The 21,677-nt window shown below is 43.1% G+C and overlaps 2 protein-coding genes, 1 long non-coding RNA gene and 1 pseudogene across 6 annotated transcripts; 1 reads left to right on the top strand and 3 right to left on the bottom strand.

Annotated features, from left to right (window-relative positions):
- Positions 1-66: 66 nt before the first annotated feature.
- Positions 67-5,088, top strand: LOC107278751 (disease resistance protein RPM1-like; annotated as a pseudogene). Its single transcript, XR_010742055.1, has 2 exons — positions 67-3,660; positions 3,920-5,088. The product of XR_010742055.1 is annotated as a disease resistance protein RPM1-like (transcript).
- On the bottom strand, positions 4,923-9,207 carry LOC9272377 (choline monooxygenase, chloroplastic). 2 transcript variants are annotated; one of them, XM_015787682.3, is made up of 10 exons: positions 8,870-9,207; positions 8,146-8,191; positions 7,796-7,934; positions 7,260-7,334; positions 6,968-7,174; positions 6,763-6,858; positions 6,365-6,483; positions 6,174-6,267; positions 5,663-5,713; positions 4,923-5,213 (listed from the first exon to the last, which is right to left on the bottom strand). In XM_015787682.3, exons 1-10 carry the CDS (start codon positions 9,132-9,134, stop codon positions 5,070-5,072), a joined length of 1,236 nt encoding a protein of 411 aa, XP_015643168.1. In that variant the 5' UTR covers positions 9,135-9,207; the 3' UTR covers positions 4,923-5,069. The 2 variants fall into 2 exon arrangements, with proteins under 2 accessions (XP_015643168.1, XP_015643170.1); XM_015787684.3 differs by having other exon boundaries at positions 7,796-7,931.
- Positions 9,208-10,681: 1,474 nt separating this feature from the next.
- LOC112939277 (uncharacterized) lies at positions 10,682-12,199 on the bottom strand. Of its 2 annotated transcripts, none has more exons than XR_003242869.2 (2): positions 11,638-12,199; positions 10,682-11,268 (listed from the first exon to the last, which is right to left on the bottom strand). It is a non-coding gene; the product is annotated as an uncharacterized lncRNA (long non-coding RNA). The 2 variants fall into 2 exon arrangements; XR_010742056.1 differs by having other exon boundaries at positions 10,682-11,369; positions 11,638-11,829.
- Positions 12,200-13,196: 997 nt separating this feature from the next.
- Positions 13,197-15,784, bottom strand: LOC9272115 (protein OXIDATIVE STRESS 3 LIKE 6). Its single transcript, XM_015788956.3, has 2 exons — positions 14,166-15,784; positions 13,197-14,091 (listed from the first exon to the last, which is right to left on the bottom strand). The coding sequence occupies exons 1-2, from the start codon at positions 14,597-14,599 to the stop codon at positions 13,839-13,841; spliced, it is 687 nt and encodes a 228-aa protein (XP_015644442.1). The 5' UTR covers positions 14,600-15,784; the 3' UTR covers positions 13,197-13,838.
- Positions 15,785-21,677: the final 5,893 nt, after the last annotated feature.

Raw genomic sequence — 21,677 nt, 5'->3', positions numbered from 1 at the left:
CAGCAACCTTCGTAGACTTGTGCTCCTGCATCCTACTAGTAGTACAAAATTTTCTTTTCTTCCCTCAGCTAAGTTTCGTGGACTTGTATTAACAGAAAGCAAAGTTCCCCAGCACTACGACCAAAGCTCGGATGCTCATCTAACCTGGAGCCATGGCTGCTGGGTGGATTTCTCTCTCTCTTCTCGTTGCTCTTCATCCAACCCAAACTCCCTACTGCTAGCAACATCTCTCAGCTGACTGAAAGGTACAGCAAGCCAGAATCTGTTTCTGCTCTAGCCGCAGCCTGCTGCTGCTGTGCTTTTCTCATCTTCTGTTCCTTTTTGTTTCAGAAACTTTTACCTTTTCTTCATAGATGACCACTCTTGAAAAACGAGTTGCTAACAATTCTCAAAAAAAAAAAGAAAAAACGAGTTGCTGACAATATCATTTGACTGCAGTGGATCAGGGCAGGTTCAGAGCAGGGGGAAATATGAGAAAATTGAGTCGTCCATATACAAGAATCAAGATCACCACAGAGAAGGGGAAAAAAAGGAACCAAGATCTATAACAGGAAAAAAAACGCGAATATTAGGGAAGGATCTAATATCAAATAATTAGAAGTGGTGAGGCTTCGAACCCAGGTCATCTAGCCCACCACCTTGTGGAGCTAGCTGGAAGACCCGGGGCGTTTCTCTATAACAGGGAACATGTAAGAGATCATTGCCCATGTTTATGGCCTCTGTTTTCTTTTGTGCAAAGCCTTTTGATATCGTGACTTGTTTTTTGTATCTCAAAAATAATACTATTATTAGTGACTTTCATTTGAATTTGCTCCAAATGATTGCAGACATCAGGAAGTTTACTCAACAATATAGTTGCAGTATATGCTGCTAACAGTAAATAATTCTTAGGCAGTGGAGCAAGTATGGCAGATACCCTATTTCTTGTTCTCAGAAAGGTCGCTTTCTCCCTGGGAGAAGGTGCCTTGGTGAAATTGGGCACAGAGGTGGTGGAGGCAGCATCAGTTTTGACATATTTTGAGCACAGCATGAAGCAAATCGAGAGTGAATTTACGATCATGAGAGCATTTATCAGTCAGGTTAGTGCAGAGAAAGTTGGTGACAAAACGTTTGATGCCTGGTTGGATCAGGTTAGAGATGTTGCCCATGATGTCGAAGACATCGTCGATGAGTATGCTTACCTCGCTGCACAGGCCATTGATACAGGTACCTTCTTCAAGAGGAAGTTCCAGCAGACCAAGAATGTTGCAGCCTGGCAGAACATCTCCAGACAGATAAGTCAAGTAGAAACTCGGATTCAGAGGCTATCAGCGATGAGGAATCGGTATGGCATTTCCATAGACGAAAAGAGCAGCAGCAACATGAGTCAGTATCCTAGGCAGCTTTCAGTATCAGATTCTGCTTATCTAACTGACGACACTGAAATTGTGGGAAATGCTAGTGTAACTAGAAGATTGACACAGTGGGTACTAGAGGAGAGACAAGATCGATCTGTCATGTCCATCTTCGGCATGGGTGGGGTAGGCAAAACAACTATAGCAAGCAGTATATTTAAAAACCAACAATTTATGATGGCCTTTGCTTGCAATGCTTGGATTACTCTATCCCAGAGTTATGAAATTGAAGACTTGCTAAGGCAAATCAGCAAGCAATTGATGGACCAACAGGTGTACTTGGCTAGTAATGTCGAGGCTATGAATCGAATAAAATTAATTGAGGAACTTCAGATCTACCTAAAGCGCAGGAAATATCTAATTGTCTTGGATGATGTATGGGATAAAGATGTTTGATTATTCTTGAATTATGCATTTGTCAGAAACAATCTTGGAGGCAGGGTACTGATCACCACTCGCAAAAAGGATGTTGCTTTCTTAGCAGATCACAATTGTGTAGTTGAGCTTGAAGCTCTTCCCCATACTGAAGCATGGCATCTATTCTGTAAGAAGGCGTTCCGTAGATTGGAAGATAAAATGTGCCCAGAAAATCTTAGACCTTGGGCAGAGAAAATTGTGACCAAGTGTCAAGGATTGCCACTGGCTATCGTAGCCATCGGAAGCCTTCTATCATACCGTGAATTCGAGGAGCAGGAGTGGAAACTGTTCTACAACCAACTTGGCTGGCAATTAGCTAACAATCCAGAGCTCAATTGGATTGCCAATATTCTAAACCTGAGCTTAAATGATCTCCCAAGTTATCTGAGAAGTTGTTTTCTATATTGCAGCCTCTTTCCTGAAGACTGCAGGATTAAAAGAAAAATGCTTGTTGAGTTATGGATTGCGGAAGGTCTTGTAGAAGAAAGAGGAGATGGAACAACAATGGAGGAAGTTGCTCAGTGTTACCTTACAGAGCTCACTCAGCGTTCTCTTCTTGCTGTCATAGAAAGGAATGCATGTGGAAGGGCTAGAACATTTCGTATGCATGACCTTGTGAGAGAGATGGCCTCAATCATTGCTAAGAAGGAGAGGCTTGCTTTTTCATATGACAATGTTGGTATAACCCAAGTTGCCCATGAATACCGCCGTTTATGGATCCAAAAGGACGCTCAGTCCCTCAGGTATTTAGGAGGTTCTAAACTCCGATCTTTCGTTCTGCTTGATATCGGAGAACCATCTTCTTGGATTTATGATGCTTTATCACGTTTCAGACTGCTAAGAGTTCTGTGCCTGAGATTTGCCAATATCGAACAAGTTCCAGGTGTGGTCACAGAACTATATAACTTACATTATCTAGATTTATCGCACACAAAAGTGAAACATATACCGGCATCATTCAAAAACCTTATCAACCTACAGTTTTTAGATATCAGGTCCAGCTATGTGGAAGAGTTGCCGTTGGAAATAACTTTGTTAACTAATTTGCGGAACTTATATGCCTATGTAATCCATGATCTTCAAGAAAGATCATTGGATTGCATAAGTGCCACAAAAATTCCTGGCAATATTTGCCATCTAAAGAACTTGCAAGCTTTACAGACCGTTTCAGCAAATAAGGATTTGGTTTCACATCTGGGGAACTTGACGCGGATGAGAAGTTTGTGTGTAATGAAAGTGCAACAAAGCTACATCGCAGAGTTATGCAACTCTTTGACAAAGATGCCTAACCTCAGCAGGTTGTTTATTTCCTCTTGTGATATGGATGAGACTCTTAACTTAAAAATGCTAAAGGCCCTATCAAATCTTAAGGTATTCTGGCTGGCAGGAAAATTAGAGGGGGGTGTGCTCCCACCAATGTTTGCCAAGTTAGAGAAAATAACAGAGTTAAAACTGGACTGGTCTGGTCTGAAGAAGGATCCTATTGAATCCTTCTCTTACATGCTAAATCTAGTTGTTCTGGTGCTCACCGGAGCATATGATGGGGAACGGTTAAATTTTCATGCAAAGTGGTTCCCTAAGCTCAACTTATTGCAATTGGCTGACATGGAACATCTCAACCGGATTGAGATTGAGGATGGATCAATGATGTGCCTACGTGAGTTAGATCTTGTTGGTTTAAGGAATCTAAATGAAGTACCGAAAGGCATAAGGTACATTAGGACACTCCATGAGATGATTATAACAGATATGCCAAAGGAGTTCATAGTGAAGATCCAAGGAAGCGACAGGTACATTGTTCAGCATGTACCAAACATCCATATTTTTGAATCCTCTGATTTTCAAGCAGGTAAAGTGTACCAAACTGCCAATTACTTCAATAAATAATTGTTGTGGTTCTCTTCACATTATATTCAAAACATGTGGTTTTCATCAGAAGTTTCCAGAAAACAATATATATTGGGGAAGATCAAACTAAAACAGAAAGTCAACAAAAAGAAGTATCTCAAAAAGACTTTCTAAAATGAACTAGATAAGAAAAAAAAATCTACCTTCGGTCTCTTTTCATTTATACTCCATTGTAAATACTTGATCCGTTGATATTGCAGTCAACAACTTCATTCGTCTGCCACACCTCACGAAGAGGTATGGCAGTGGTGTAACTAAACATGTTGGATGATTGGATGAAGAATGGGAGTCTTCAGCAAGCAAGAAATATATACTCCTATTGTAATTAATCCTTGAAATATTTTGCAGGCATCATGCAATGTAGTTGCTCCTAAAATTCAAGATAAGTCATAAGCCTGTTATTTCTGTGTTTTAGGCAGTTCATTGTGGATTTCCCTCATCGTCCTAATGGAACAGTTCCCTATGTCAGTAGAGCAAAATGCACCATCCGTCTGAACTATACATGGAAGTTTTGAGTCCAAGATCAGCAAGAGTGGTGCCATGAAAGCATTGTGATTTAGGAATAGCCTCTATTACTATACCATTGCAAACAGCTTCAATTAAATATTCTTTTGCTTCATGGTTGATGCTGTGACTGTGAGTAAGTGAAAAGAAAAACAGAGGCAGCAAAACACACACAACCAGACTCCTGAGATAAAGAAAAGGGACTGAAGCAGAGGGGCTAGTCCAGTTCAGAGGGTATCAGCAACCAGTCCAGCACTTGATGGGACTTGGGAGAGTCAATTGTTGTTTTGTTATATTGACGCTAAACATGCCCCTATAATCTTGATTTGCTGCTGTTCTTCTTGTATGGTTCATGTGATTGGATCGAAGGAACAGATAATTCGAGAGAGATCGTTTTTAGTCCAGGTAGAAACAGTTAGAGGTGTTGACAGTTGATGAGTTTGTCTGTTTGAGGGGTCAAATGGTGTACGATTTGGCTGAGACTGTGAAAGCATTTTGGAAACTACTTGGTCTACATGCCTTCATGTTTCACACAATTTGGATTGGAAACCTTCTATGGACTGAAATGAGGAAGTTGACCAGATCAGTACATTTACTGCCTGGTGCTTCCATCTGCATGCAGCATCCAACAAGCCCCACTACAAAGCAACAAATGCCTGAAACCAAAGAAATCTCAAGACCAAGTCGCCAACAAATAAGTTTCGACAAAATGTGAAGACTGAAGAACCAGTTTGATTACATTCCTATGTGTTTTCACTTTACAATGTACAAGTAATGAAAATACTGCAGATATGCACATAAATTTTGTGATGCATAAATCCAATCAGATATGCACATAGAAATCACTCACCAGTCACCACTAAGATTGGCATGTAAGAGGCAGTGGAAGTGGTGCATGGCCATCTCCACTGATGGTGCATATCTTCCCACACTGTAGGCTGGTGATTCCAGGCCCCGCTGAACTCCTTCGCAAAGTGCAATGTCTTCCATCTGCAGATAGAGCGCACAATGTTCAGGGAATAAACTTAAAATATCAACAGCAACTGGCGAAATTATCACCGTGCAGTCTCTGCTTTGTTTGTCTGGCTTATGATATTGCATGTCTACAAAATATAGTATTGTAGCATGCATCTATGAGATGTCAACATGGCTGATGTGTATAAAAGATGTAGAAGTCAGCATATAAACATCAGACATAGAGAGCAATCATGTTTCTGCCTTCAGACATGGCTCTAATAAGACAAAAGCATGAAGTGCATCTGAAAGCAACTTAATCAGGGTAATGCTGTTAGAAGACCATGGAATTTACACTGATGTAGTGCTGTGAACCTGTAGTCACAAGTTTAAAGAATGTGTCTGCCTTAATATGAACTTGGTCATTACTGCCAACAATAGATTGAACTACCTTGCAACCAAACATCAGTTTTATGGTAATATACCTGTACTTGTTCGCTGTCTTTTAAGCTGCTCTCAATAAAATTCTGGTCGTCCTGCATATTCAATGTGGATTAAGTCATTGACCACAATTACAGCACACAGCAACATACCAAATCATTACTTGTTTCAGAGGGGAATTTGAGTAAATTATGAAGCTAACAGCAACATCTAACCAAAGACATCACTATGTTTGCAGATCATTAAACCATTTAGTACGCCTATGATGAACTATAATCTTAAGCAAAAACAGGTTAACTAAAAGTGGTACATGAGTACACGTTACTAACTCTTGTTGTTTGACAAGTTAAAAGCAGACAGTTGGTTTAGAAAGATGTACCAAATAGTATGTTCGCAATGCAAGTCGAAACACAAGCAAGAAATACCATGGTATATAGCAATTAGGAACTCATGTTTGCAATTCAAACTACCAACCCCATATGATGGCAATAAGATTATATGTTCTCTGCATAATATGTATTGAAAGGAAAAAATGAGATATGGACTAGATTCTACCATAAGAGACTTGTCAAGGAAATAATCAAATATCACTTTACATCTGGTTGCATCCAATGGGACCACTAGATTAGTGTCCATCCATGGACCATACCTGAAAATCAAGGAAGTTTTCACATTTTGCATGCATGATAAATACAGTTAGGAAGCTAGAGTAACAGACTAACAGTTCGTGAGGATAATGGAGCCACCTGTTAATCATAAAGTTTGGATAAACAAAAGCATAGATAGCTTTTGTCCCTAAGCGATCGAAATCATTTTGTTCTGCTTGGACACTTTCACACCTTTGAACACTAACTCTTTCATATGTCTGCAAAAAGATAAATACGTGCTAATCAGCAATCCACCCAAAAGAGCAAAATAGTCATAAGAAAGTAGATCAGAACAGTGGTGGGAATTGGTGTCAGATGTGAAGATCCTAAAAAGTAATAAAAAAAATTGAAACTGATTATTTCTACACAAGAACAATCCAACAGAACATGATCTAGTAAAACCCATCTATTCGACACCAAGTCACCAATACTTAAACAACTATTACTAAAGGAAAAAGTGAAAAACAGTAGAAAGAAAGTGGGTTTACAAACTATACATGTGTTTCGTAGGATTGAAGCTGTAGACCAGATGCTAGGGTTCCATGCGCATATGGAACATGATAGCCACCATCCAGATAGTTGTCACAAAAGACCTGCAAGAGAAGGATCCGATGGGTATAAGCATATACTGAAAAGAAGCTTATTGCATTTTTCAGTTTTTTTGTATCGAAATATCATCATGACAGTTTATCGATAATGCACCTTCCAATTACATTCAATTATATATTCTCGCCTGCAAATATGAGGCAACGAGGTGTCAATGCCATTTCTACTCAGCAGATCCGAAGCACTACCCAGCCATTCATCTCCAACTGTGTTATCAGCAGTTTCTTGAGAGAAACCACTATCAAATTTGGCCAATACAAAAGGCCCCCATGTAGCCACTTTAATAGGAATGAGACCAAAATCCTGTTTCCAGAAAGAAGCATAACTGCATGAGTTCTGGCAGTGGAATCAGGAAGTATAGAAGATCCTCAAAAAAGTTGGGACTTACATTTTTGTTGAAGTTCTTGATTCCTGATATTTGTGTGGCTTTTAGGAGGACTCCATCCAGTCCATATGTCCAGCCCTACAAAATCGTAGGACTACTGTCTCAAGAGAGGGCAGAACTATAAGCAACTATGCAAGTAATAATACTATTACCAAGTCCTGTGTCTGCTGAAATAACAAAGCAGAAGCTTTGTCACCCCCAATAATTCAAATAGACTAGTTAAGTATGCATGCAGTGATGCTTCTTTTTTATTATTCCTAGTTCATACTTTTAAGTATCCAGGTACTTAAAAGGTGTGAGACGAACTACCGGAGCACATGTTAGAGTTCAAGATGTTAATCCCCAAGTCATGTGGGCATATACATCATTATCGAGTTAGCATTTTTAAGTAGTATGTGGCTTCTGTCCTTCAAAATTCAACATTTCAAGATAAGTTACTGGTTACATTTGTTTCCTCAACACTCGATAGTGGAAGCATCCAATACTGCACAGGACAATGAGGACATACCACCTATTGAAATGTTTCGTAAGGAACTCACATGATAAGGGCACTGGAAGCAAGTCTTCTGACCACTTCCACATGCAAGGAGTGAGGCGTGATGGCGACACACGTTGTGAAAAGCATGGAGTTCTCCATTTGCATCCCGACATATGACAAATTCTACATTTCCAAGTCTACTACATCAACTTGTTAGATTATCACAATCATGAATATCCAATGTAAATGATTTTATTTTACAGAAATTTGGGGGTAATGATGACTAAAGTGTTTTCTGTGCGGATGGCTATATAGAAATGTCATAAGACCGACACCTTTATGCGTATAAAAATAAACTTCATGGTTTGCATTAGCCACTACAAGATTCTGGCTACAGAAGGATGAAATCACCTTCCTGTGAAGTAGTCATTTGGGTTCTTGACTTGCCATATGTGGCCTGGAAAACAACCATGAAAGGAAGCACAAAACAAGCTTTCAGTAAGAAGATAAAGGTGACTATCAACACTCTTTCTGAACTGGCCACAAAAGTTAGTGAATTATACACTGATGATGATGCAATGACAGTGAAGAGAAGTTACTACAAAAGCATAAACGACAAACGGATCAGAAAGCTAATCAAGGTGTCTCCATGAAGAACTAAACCTAGGAAGTTGGAACTCAACATAAAATTGAAATGAGCAAAGCTACTAATGGACAACAATTGTACAAGGAGTCTCAAATGCAAGTCCACCATCCAGATAATCCCTCTTTTGAAACACCTACACAAGTCACACCACTGTCAACATTAAGGATGTTGGTAGCCCTTGATCCTGTTTAGCCATGGGCCCTGAACCCCTGAACTCACCCCATTTCAAGCAAGTGAGAAGCGAGCTCTCAACTTCCACACTCCCACTCGCAGTCTCACTCACATCACACATATTCCCCTCTAGACAAGTCATCCATTGATGGCATACAGCTCAAGTAAAATCCACCATTAGCGATGGTTTAGAAGCGATCTCCACTGCCAGCGCTTGTACAATCGTACTACCACACAACTAGCAACCAACCAATCGTGCGGAAACTAAGAACAAATGGAGGAGGGGGGTTGGGAGTGTGCGAAATCGGGAGTATATACCAACAGCCTGCCACCCGCGGAGGAAGACGCGGTCGAGCTCGAGCCGGAGAAAGTCCGGGTCGGTGTACCACCCGCTCGGCGGCGTCACGGCGGAGGCCAGCGGGACCGCCGGGTCGAACGCCGCCACGAGGCGCCGCGCGGCGGGCTCCGGCGGCGCCACGGAGGAGGCGGAGGCGGCGATGCGGCGCGGCGCGGCGCGGGTCGGCCTTGGGCGGGAGGCTCTTGCGGCGGATGATACCGCGGCCGCGGATTGCGCGATCGCCATCGCCGGCGCCGGCGCACGAGTCGCGAGAGGCGTGGGAATCGGAGAGAGGAGGCGAGTCACCTGCTAGCGTGGCAATGTTGTCAAATTTGGTTTATGAATTTATGATGTTGTCAAATTTGATTTTTAAATTCGAGTTTTTTTTTTTTAGAGATGGAAATTTGGTTTGGCTCTGTTCGATGTTCTTGTTTTCTCATGTCTCTCCAATCCAACCTAAGGCTACTAACCATTATTATGTGTCACTTTTCAAAGATAATTAAAATATGCAAAATCGTATGTTGTCTATTTTATTTCAAGCTTTTTCAAAAAAATATAGAGATAACTAAAATGGATACATGCATCTCATCGTCTACCTGTTAATATATCAGCCTTAGCTAAAATTTATTTTTTAACCTTAAATTTAGAGTATGTTTGGGGGTTTTCATTCATGCGAGTGTTCGTTTGGAGAGGATATGGAGAAGAAATCTCTCGTTTTTTTGCATGCACGATCCCGAATGGCTTGATGGTGTATTTTTTTACAAATATTCTATAGAAAAGTTGTTTTAGAAAATTATTTTAATTTGTTTTTAAAATTTAAAATAATTAATAATTAATTAATTATGTGCTAATGACTCATCTTGTTTTATGTATGTTTTCAATCTTCTTATTTCCCTTTCTCTTAAATGCACAATATAGTATATTTCTATATTTTTACTCATAAGTTATTTTGTATTGCTTTGTTTTTTTTTTGAGAAATCAATGTCTCTTAAAATTCTTAAAATGTCCAAGTCCTTTGGAACAATCTAAATTATCGCTTTAGATTTTGAGACTTAGTAACAATAGAATCCATAAATAAACTACTAAGTATGCAGAAACTAGGTTCTTCGAATTCTCACCAGCTAAATACTCAATGGCTAATCTTTACCACCGAAACCAAAATCTTTATACGGTTATTCCCTGTTTAACTGAGCTTAGAATTCTAATTCTAAGTGGTGAAAAGCTAACGGGCGAGAATATGAAATATAATTTTATAGTTTCTGGATTCTAATTTAGTTTTTAATTACATAAGTATAATTTCTCAAAATCTATATAAAAGTCTGGACAAAGGGTTGGAGATTTCTATAGAAAGTAGTTGATACCCCGCGCTCTGTTGTGGGATATGTGAATGAATTTATGTGATATATTATATAAATGATAGATGTATATGTTTAAATAATGTAAAAATGATGTGGAGATGGTTATTTGATAGTGCTTACATGTTGAGTTCTAAAAGAACAGTAAAATTATAAATAATATATCATATTTGTATGAGATTTAAGATACTCTATATAATAATTACTAGTGGGTGATGATGTGGCATACTTGCGTATTAAGTTTTAGAAGTTAGTGGGTACCAATAGTATATAGAAAGTATAAGCTCTCTCTTAAACATAGCCTTAAACTGTTTACGGTCCAAGGTGAAGCCTACTCAATTTGGGAAGTCTCGGTTGCTCCTTGGGTACTCCTGGTCCAAGATGCGTACCGTCGGCCCATCGGCCCAGCAAGCCACCTATTTATTGGTCGGGCCAGTCTAAGACAAACAGACCAAATTTACTTAAAAAAGGGGTATGTACACATTTACAGAGTTCAAACTTCGACAATAAGATGATGAAGTGAATGGATGTTGCCATATGAGCAACTTCCTAAAATGAAAACAAGATACAACAAGGCGCTACTCTCCTAAATATTTGGAAACCCCATATTCTTTCCAGACCACGACCTCCTCTTTAATCAAGGTAAAGAGGATGCCCGCTGCTTGACTCTGACTTTGGAAAACACGTATATTTCTCTTCTTCCAAACCATCCAATAGACAAGCAGCACAAGAGTGTAGAAAGCATGCATCCCTGTAAGCTGGTCTGAAACCCTTGCCGCGCCGTGAGCCACCATTCTCCCAATTCCATTCGCGCTTCTGCCCACAGTTGGAAGCCGATTCATGTCCATCCCTTGATCATCCTCTAGACTGGAAGTGCAAGGGCAGGAAATAAAGAGATGCCCAGAGTCTTCGTTGCTGATCATGCATAGCGCGTTTGCTCAGATTATCAGCCGTTAGACAACGTCCAATTTATGTTGTGTTGCTTGATAATTTCACTGTTCGTCGTCTACTCTTCTGGCACCAATCTGAACATTTAATTGGTGTTACTATCAAATTACGAATCTACCGATCTGAACAAAAATCATATCACAAGTTCCCTCCGAAGGCTGAATCAGAACCAGTGAATCTACCAACAGAAAACAGTGCTACGCGTTTAGAGCAGTTACAATAGCAGGCTATAAACCAGCTGCAAACATATTTTAAGAAGATAAATAAGGAGAGAGAAGAGCAGCGTTTGTAGCCCGCTATAGCACGGACTCCAAGACGCAGTGTGTGTATAACAGGTGGGACCATGTATTATTAGTGTAGTATATAACTATTGTATGAATAAGCTATTAGATTAATTATAGTTATTGAAGCTAGTAGTTAACTATACTATTAAACTTGGCCCTTACCATTTCTTCACAAGTTGCCGTTTCTGCTGTGCCAAGCAGGTCGCACTCCTGCCTGTGCCTGAAGGGCGAAAGAAAAGGAAGAGAAAAACGTCCTCACCACAACCCGTGCCGACTGAGACTTACCGATCGCTCTCGCGAACCAAGACAGAATACCGAGACAATTAGCAGCGTTCCAACCCGTACTAACACCTCCAATTAAATCAAATCAATCGCTCGCTTAATAATTACTAATAAATAATCTGATGACTCAGCGGCTGCAGCTTGAGCTAAACCGACAGTGAACGAAACGGATAAGATCATGTACTGCTGCTGCGCTGGTCCAACGACGTGACCCTGGTTTCGATCTCACTCATTATCTCTCCATCTATCTCCTCTCCAAAGCTTATCCTCTCTCGCCTCACTTTTCACAACCCTGTCTTTCCCATCCCTTTCGCAACCAACCACATTTTGACCCTCCTAATTACACCAATTTAATTAGGCTGTGTTTACACACAACTTTTCAGTCACATCATCTCCAATTTCAACCAAAATTCAAACTTTGCGCTGTACTAAACACAGCCTTAGATAATTAATTACCCCCTCACTCAGTCCTAAAATATAAGCATTTCATCCTAAAATATACTTCCTCGGTCCGAAAAACGAATTTAGAATTGAATATAACATATTCTAACACTATAAGGCACCCTTTGATTCAAAGGAAATTCATAGGAATTTTAGAGGATTTCTTTCCTATAGGAATTTTTCCTATATAGCCCTTTGAATCAAAGGAATGGATCTTATGGAATCCTATGAAATTCCTATGGATTGCCTAATGCCATGCAAATTTTGGAGGAATTCTAACCTGAGGTAAAACCTCTTGGAAACTTTCCTTTAAGTCTTTATCTCTCCTCTAATTCCTGCGTTTTTCCTGCGGTTCAATCAAACGACTATTCCTGTGTTTTTCCTGTGTTTTGCAATCACCTATTTTACACTTACATTCCTATCAAAAACCTGCGTTTTTCCTATTCCTATGTTTTCTCATTCCTGTGATTCAAAGGGGCCCTAAATCTAGATATCTAGTACTACTTTGATTTTTTTATAAGACAGAGGAAGTAAACATCTTTGGCTATAAAACTAGATAAATGTATATCCAGTAATAACTAAAAGTTGTTATATTTTAAGATGAATTAGTAATTCTTTTCCAAAATCATAAGAAATTCTGAGTGTTTTCGCGTCAAATCCATGCTAATTATTGAGCAAAACCTGGTCGATTAGTACTAAGCGCTATACTAGATAAGCTCTCCGCTGAACCTGGTCACCGATCACGATCAGTTGCGGCGTCCACGTCTTGTAAAGGCGTTTTGGATAAGCCTCCCTCTGAACGTCCTGTCCCCAGTATGGCCGATGTGTAGGTATAGTAGCTAGTGTGTTCCCCTGATGGCCAAGAAAAGATAAGATGATGAAATGGAGATTAAATTACTCCTAATAAGGTACAATATGGGCACCAACCAGCAGGAAGAATCAGTTTGGCTTTGCTTCTGATCTTTAGCAAAACAGAAAAAAAAAAAAAGAAGTCATCATGCTGATGATAGTATTGTTCATTCATGGATGGATGCACACAAGGTGGTTACAAGTGTGGTTGTTGGTCCCTAACTAGGAGTACTTATATACATGAAACAATTGCATATGCATTATGCAGATGAGATAAGTGCAAAGAACAGATTGGGATGACTAATTGGGTCTTGATTAATTCATCTCTGCATGCCTCCTGCAGCTATATTGACAGAAGGTTATTGCTATTGAACAAAATTGAAGGTTAGCCCAATGAGATCAAAGGCACTAGCTAGTTAGGAATTAGTAGGATACATACATGGCATATATATGCACCAAGAATTAAACATTGTTCAATAGGAGTTCTCCATAAGTGTATTTGGTGCATGATATGATGCTCTCATCTCTTGGTCAATGCAATTATGCAACTAATTAACAGTGAGTTTGTTCATAGGTAGGATTGGCATGCAGCTAATATAAGAGAAGAAGAAATCAAGAAACCTAAGCACTAATATAAGGTATTTTTGATGGTTGATTTGATGAGATGAGATCCCAAACTATTACAAAAGGGATCCATCCATATTATCCATCTCTGCTTAATTAATTTGTCCTCACTGAATTTGATTCTTTTCATCATTTCATCCTCCTCCTCCTCCTCCTCGTCGTTGTCCTCAGCCATTGCCGCCGCCGCCGCCGCCGTCGTCGGGCGGCGGTGGATGGTGGTGCGGCGGCAGGAAGGGCGGGAGCGCGGTGAGGGAGGTGGAGGAGACGCGGCGGATGGAGGAGCAGCGGAGGATGCGGCGGCGCTTGTTGAATGGGTTCTCCGGCTTGGCGAGGCTCGCCGTGGTTGCGCCGGCGGCGGCCACGTCCTGCAGGTTGGCGAACGACCTCGACTTGCCGGAGAAGAAGTTGGACAGCCCCCTCCTGCACCCATCCACCATTAGCGCGAGAGATACAGCTAGCTAATTGACCAATTCGATCGAAGAAACAATGCTTGCTTGATTGGGAGCGCGTCGTCGAGGGCGTCGAGGCAGGCGAGCGCGCCACCGCCGCCGCCGCCGCACTTCGTCTTCGTCTTCCTCCGACACGTCTCGGCCGCCACCGCCGCCGACGACGCCTTGCTCTCCACCTCCTCCTCACCATCATCCTGTTCATCCTCGGAGTCGGCGCCAATGGAGGACCGCTCCTCCTCCTCCTCCTCCGCCTTCTCCTCGACCGTCTCCAGCACGAACAGCCCGTGCACGACGTCGCCGCCGCCGCCGCCGCCGCCGCCATCATCCCCCACTACCCCACCAGCCAGATCCTCCAGCTGCTGCACCACGTCCTTCCTCTTCCTCGCCCCACCACCCCCACCACCACCGCCGCACATCCCGTACGGCGACGACGGCGGCGCCACCGCCACCGCCGCCGCCGCAGCCGCCACAACGGACATCGCGTCGCCCGGACGACGCCGCCGCTCTCATCAATGGCCCGGCCGGCGGCTCACCTCTCAAACGAGACTCATGGCCACCACCACCACCACCACCGATCGATCGAGACGTCGTCGACGACGGACAGATCGACAGACAGAAGGAGGCAAGGTGATCGCCGCGGCGGTGTATATAGCCACCACGGCGAGGGGAGGAGGAAGACGACGGCGACGCGTGGAGAGGGGGAGACGTGTCGGGGGCAGCGAGGGCGACGGGGGCACCAGAGACACACAGGCGAGCTGCATGCACGGCAACACGTACGTTTCAGCTAACCTTAGCTATTACTATTAGCTTTAAGCTTAGCTTAGCTTTATCTCATCTTTTTGTCATGCTATGCTTGCTAGCTGCATGCATTATTGGCTTATTGCCCATACTCTCTCACCTTACAGTACTACCTTAGGTTAGCTGTAGCGGCTGAGTGAACAGCACGCTATAGCTCACGGGCTATCTTTTCGCTTGTATTTATGCTTATAGTAAAAATTAAAATTTTCAACTTCAAATTAAAAGTTGGTCACAGGGTATTCTCATCCTGATTTAGTTTTAAGTTTACTTTTAGATCGTTACGAGAAAGTACATAGAAGTTTTTTATTTATAAATTATTTATTTTGCAAATATGTTATTTTTGGTTTATATTTCTCTAATAAGCTAGACGATGGGTTGTTAGCTGTTTCCATAATCAAGAAGTATCATCTTATCTGCAAGCTAAAATTTGCTCTGTTTAATCAATTATTAAATTGATTTGGCACACACATATGATGAACCAGTTTAGCATAACTGGGGTCTTATCCACATCCACAACAAACCATATTGATGGATACTCCAAATCAAGATGGTTCGTCTTATCTGCAAGCTAAAATTTGCTCTGTTTAATCAATTATTAAATTGATTTGGGACACAGGCGATGAACCAGTTTTGCATAACTGGGGTCTTATCCACATCCACAACAAACCATATTGATAGATACTCCAATAGCATATGCTCTGCCTCGTGTTAATTCCATGCTTGTAATTGTAATTACTACTCCCCTTAATGGAGTACAAGCCAGTACTACATTATATCTTCCCCTTGATGATTTCCTAAGCATGCAGATTTACTCTTGTTCACAGTTACTTTTAGTTAACACAGAGATGCAATTATCTTCTTCTTAATTTGCACACTGCCGTGTCATTCCTTGGTATTAATTAAGTTCTTCTTGATTTTGCCTTTTAATTTGCTATATATAAAGTGAGCCCCCATTTGCAATGTGTGGGAAGTTGGCGTGAAATGCTGGGAACATTGCCATGCATGCATGCAAAATGATATCCTATCTTCCTATAAAATTATCCCCTACTAACTCCTTAAGCTTAACATGTAAAGATGCCACATCATCATCCACTACTACCTCCGTCCCATAAAAATTATATTTCTAGCTAATTTAGGACAAAATAGTAGGATTGGAAAATGACCACAATAACCTTATTTAATAAACGCACTGCATGCACACATTCCATATATACAAATGATTAAAAGGAAGTTTGAGAGAATTAACCCATATAATTAGCATACTTAATAAAATTACAAGCATTAGCAGCCCAAATTATGTGGGATGGAAGGAAACTTATATAGATGAATCAATTAGTTGGGCCCCACATGGCTAGAAATACAATTTTTGTGGGACAAAACCTTGGAGCTAGAAATGCAATTTTTATGGGACGGAGGGAGTAACAAGATGCCACATCATCATCCACTAACAATCATCACATTTAAACATCATACAAATATGCTATATCTTTATAGTTTTTATAATTTAAGAGCTTTTTAAATACAAACATGTTAAATTATCATCCAACATAATTTATATAATGTTTTAATGTATATTTTTATTATGTTTTATGATATGTCAACTTCTGTTAGATATGGCCGGTGATAAGTAATTAGCAAGCAAATTCACCTTGACTAATGGTTATAAATTCTGTCGCTTTCATGATCTTCAGAGATAAACGATAACACTTCGTATTTTTTTTGATTAATTTCATTGCAAGGCATACGTGTCTCCAGGTAGGATTCGATTCCCGTCAATTAATTTTTACCCCTCTGAACATTTCAAGGCACATAGTTTCTTTTAACAAGTGACTGCATTTTCGACAGAGACTTCTTGTATGCTCAATTGTTTGAGTTGCATGCTTGATTAAGTGCAAAATTAGAGATCGTGTGTGAATTAAAAAGTTACAAACCGATGATGATTAATTCTGTCGAAACATGATTTCGGCAATAATAAAACGGGGTAGCGCACGAGACCTAAAAGTGGATGGATGTGGAGACAAAGGATTTAGACAGGTTCAGGCCCTCTCAATGAGAGGTAATACCCTACTCCTGTTTGGGGATTTGAATCCGCCGGGTGTAGTATAGATCTAACGATCATATGTGCTCATGCCCCCTAGAGGGCCTCCTGCCCACCTTATATAGGATGGGGGGCAGGATTACAAGATAGAAACCTTAACCAACACGGTATCGGCTTCCTAAATCTACTTTACAATATTATCAAATCAGGACTTTAGGCCGCTCCATAATATAAAAGGAAACGTAATACCCAAGTCATGATCTGTTACATATTCCATACATATATGTTATCCCCTATTACTAGTCGGATAACCATGCCGTGTGGGTATGGGGTACCCATAATCTCCACAGTAGCCCCTGAGACCTTCACAGTCAAAAAGATAATCTTCTCCCGAACTAGATTATTCCAAAGCCGAGTACTTCAATCATCTTTGCCATGGTCTCCCGAGTACTTTTACCAAATCTGAAGACTGTGGAGGGCTGAAAAATAAAGTCAGGTGCATCGACTAGATGCACCTAATAGGTGTAGCCCTCGACTATGCGGTTAAGTGAACAAACCAAGCATATAGTCAAGGAATAAATAATCCAACCAACCGAGTGGCTTCGATAATTATAGTTAACCAAGCGACTTGATATAAATATGTAGCATATGCGGTGTAAATCCCTGAATAACATGATCCGAGTGATATACCGACTGCTTTGTAAAACATGATGAGTGTAACCTAAAGTTGGCTACATTATTGAAAATTCACATAGCAAAACAGCTATAAAAAAGCTTGTATGTTGTGAATAAAGAAATTTCCAAAGTATTGGGCATACGCCATGCGCATACTGCTTTAACAGATGTGCTTAAGTCCCTAGAAGACACATGGTTCCACCACACCTGGAAATATATGGCATATGTGGTATAAAATCCGAGTAAATAAACTCATAAAGGATTTACCAACCGCCTGAAAAATGACCACAATATATAATCAGCCTAAGCCATAATATTGGTCAATAAAAATGCACACTTACGTGGCAAAAAGCAACGATATTGTATCCAATCAATTGCTTAAAAACCCAAACAGCACCATGACTATATTAAAAAGTCAGCGGGGCAGCTATATAAAGCTTTACTGTTTGACACCTTTTAAGATGCATTGTACCAACTCCTAAAAAGTTGAGTAACTGCGGTATAAAAGGATTTTAAGGTATTGGGCACTTGATCACGCGCACTTTGGCCTAAGCAAAAAGTGCCTAAGTCCCTAAAAGAACGTGACAGGCCACACCTGAAAATATGGGCTGCAGACATATTAGGCCTAGACCAAAAAATATGCCTTCGACACCCTTTAAAGGATGACGCATGTAACATGCTCTCGAGTAATAAATCTTCCGGGTGATATAGACCAGGTGTAGCTCATATGAATAGCTTCTGATCTGAGTGATTATCCCTTATGAGATACTCCAAAATATATATAATAATTGAATCCCGACTGGCGCAAGTATTCGGTTGATAGCCCTTACGGGGAATAATAATTGGTCCAGTCTTTGAGCATAGAAAATAGACTCATGACTATGAATCCATGTGGAATGTATCCGGAACAAGTCCAAATTGGAGATATAATCCTCACGCTTGAGTTGATGAGCCCCTGAGCATATAGCTTGTCCTTCTGTCATAGTCAAAATTGTCTATTGGCAATAGCTGACGCAGTCGGCATGGAGATGAAATGACCAACATGAAGACGAAATTGCTCATCAGAAGTAACGGAAGATGTCAGTGGTAGTAAAGATGCCACCAATCAAATGTAATGAAGTTGCATAACCATGGAGGCGAAGAAACCAGTCGGCAACAGTCAGGTCAGCTAGCAGTGAGGATGTAGGCGCCCAACAACAACGAAAGAACAGTCGGTGGTGACAAAAGCAAACCGACGATGAAGACGTAGACGCGCATCAACGGTGATGGCGAAATCCACCAATCATGAAGATGAAGAAAATAATCGGCGGCGACAAACGCATCCGACGGTAATGATGATTAGCGGCAACAGAGATAGCCGACTATGATGACGAAGTTTCCCATCAACGGCAGCAGAGTAGGCTATGTTGATGAGGCTTGACAAGATGTTGATGAAGATGACGATGTCGGTGATCCAGTCAATAGCGATGTAGCAGCCGATGATAACGATGAGATCCTCTATCGGCAGTTGCGTAGTAGGCCAACCGTGAAGACAAATAATTGGAGGAGAGTTGATGTTGTTGCCCAACTCGTCTAAACCGAAATATTTGAAGTTGTTGAAGCAGAATGTCTGTTCCGAAGCAAAGATGAAGATAATGACTCCTGGAGTTGACTCATTGGCTGATTAATTGATTTCTTCAGCTTGACATAAAATTTGTCAAATTTTGAGCCTTATATTTGTGTAGCCCCCGACTCTTTGGTTAGTTGAGAAACAACTGAACATAGAGTCGAGAATTATAGCTTCTTGTCGTCGAGTAGTCATTGCTTGATTGAAGATATGTGTTGAAGGTGTCCAAGTAGAAATCCTGAATATTGGAGAGTCACTTGTTGTAGTAAAATATCATGGCATTGCATGCCGAGATGTCGAGGTTCACAAAGACGTCGTGGTTGGTGAAGTAGTAAAACTTGCGAAGTAGCAGCAATAGAGTTTGCCGGTGCCGAAGATAATAAAGATGAAGTCGCTCCACCATAATGACAAAGTTGTGTTGCCGTGATGAAGTGAACCGGTAGTGAAGACGCGCAGTTGTGAAGATAAAAGCACCAGTCGGCGGCGGCATAACACGAGTCGGCGGCGGAAGACGATGATGTCCATCAGTAGTGGTAGCTGTATAAACCAGATGTAGAGGCGAGGGCACTAGTCAGCAGCAGACGAGACGACCGGCGATGAAGATGGTAAGGCCAATCAACACTAGCAGAATCATGCAGCCATGGAAGTGAAGAAACCAGTCGGCAGCCATGGCAAACGTAGGCAGCTTGTGTTGAAGATACTGATGCCTATTAGTAGTGACAGCGATGTAGCCAGCCGTGAAGAAGATAGCATCAGTTGGCGTTATAACAGGCCAGCCGTGCAGGCGGTGACACCAGTCAGCGGCAGATGAGGCGGCCGGTCGGTGAAGACGTAGACGCCCAACAACGGCGGTATAAAGGCCAGCCGTGCAGGCGGAAGCACCAGTCGGCGGCGGACGAGGCGGCCGGTCGGTGAAGACGTAGACGCCCAACAACGGCGGCATAAAGGCCAGCCGTGCAGGCGGAAACACCAGTCGGCGGCGGCGAAGGCAAGCCGGTCGGTGAAGACGTAGACGCCCAACAACGGCGGCATAAAGGCCAGCCGTGCAGGCGAGGACATCGGTCGTCGGCGACAAAGGCAAGCCGGTCGGTGAAGACGTAGGCGCCCAACAACGGCGGCATAATAGGCCAGCCGTGCAGGCGAGGACATCGGTCGGCGGCGACGAAGGCAAGCCGGTCGGTGAAGACGTAGACGCCCAACTACGGCGGCATAAAGGCCAGCCGTGCAAGCGGAAACACCAGTCGGCGGCGGCGAAGGCAAGCCGGTCGGTGAAGACGTAGACGCCCAACAACGGCGGCATAAAGGCCAGCCGTGCAGGCGGAAACACCAGTCGGCGGCGGCGAAGGCAAGCCGGTCGGTGAAGACGTAGACGCCCAACAACGGCGGCATAATAGGCCAGCCGTGCAGGCGGAAGCACCAGTCGGCGGCGGACGAGGCGGCCGGTCGGTGAAGACGTAGACGCCCAACAACGGCGGCATAATAGGCCAGCCGTGCAGGCGGAAGCACCAGTCGGCGGCGGACGAGGCGGCCGGTCGGTGAAGACGTAGACACCCAACAACGGCGGCATAAAGGCCAGCCGTGCAGGCGGAAACACCAGTCGGCGGCGGCGAAGGCAAGCCGGTCGGTGAAGACGTAGACGCCCAACAACGGCGGCATAAAGGCCAGCCGTGCAGGCGGAAACACCAGTCGGCGGCGGCGAAGGCAAGCCGGTCGGTGAAGACGTAGACGCCCAACAATGGCGGCATAAAGGCCAGCCGTGCAGGCGGAAACACCAGTCGGCAGCGGCGAAGGCAAGCCAGTCGGTGAAGACGTAGACGCCCAACAACGGCGGCATAAAGGCCAGCCGTGCAGGCGGAAGCACCAGTCGGCGGCGGACGAGGCGGCCGGTCGGTGAAGACGTAGACGCCCAACAACGGCGGCATAAAGGCCAGCCGTGCAGGCGGAAGCACCAGTCGGCGGCGGACGAGGCGGCCGGTCGGTGAAGACGTAGACGCCCAACAACGGCGGCATAAAGGCCAGCCGTGCAGGCGGAAACACCAGTCGGCGGCGGCGAAGGCAAGCCGGTCGGTGAAGACGTAGACGCCCAACAACGGCGGCATAATAGGCCAGCCGTGCAGGCGGAAGCACCAGTCGGCGGCGGACGAGGCGGCCGGTCGGTGAAGACGTAGACGCCCAACAACGGCGGCATAAAGGCCAGCCGTGCAGGCGGAAGCACCAGTCGGCGGCGGACGAGGCGGCCGGTCGGTGAAGACGTAGACGCCCAACAACGGCGGCATAAAGGCCAGCCGTGCAGGCGGAAACACCAGTCGGCGGCGGCGAAGGCAAGCCGGTCGGTGAAGACGTAGACGCCCAACAACGGCGGCATAATAGGCCAGCCGTGCAGGCGGAAGCACCAGTCGGCGGCGGACGAGGCGGCCGGTCGGTGAAGACGTAGACGCCC

This window comes from Oryza sativa, chromosome 6 (genome assembly GCF_034140825.1).
Source record: "Oryza sativa Japonica Group chromosome 6, ASM3414082v1".
NCBI lineage: Eukaryota > Viridiplantae > Streptophyta > Magnoliopsida > Poales > Poaceae > Oryza > Oryza sativa.
Note: the sequence above shows the minus strand (reverse complement) of the source record. Positions and strands in the feature narration are given on the sequence as shown.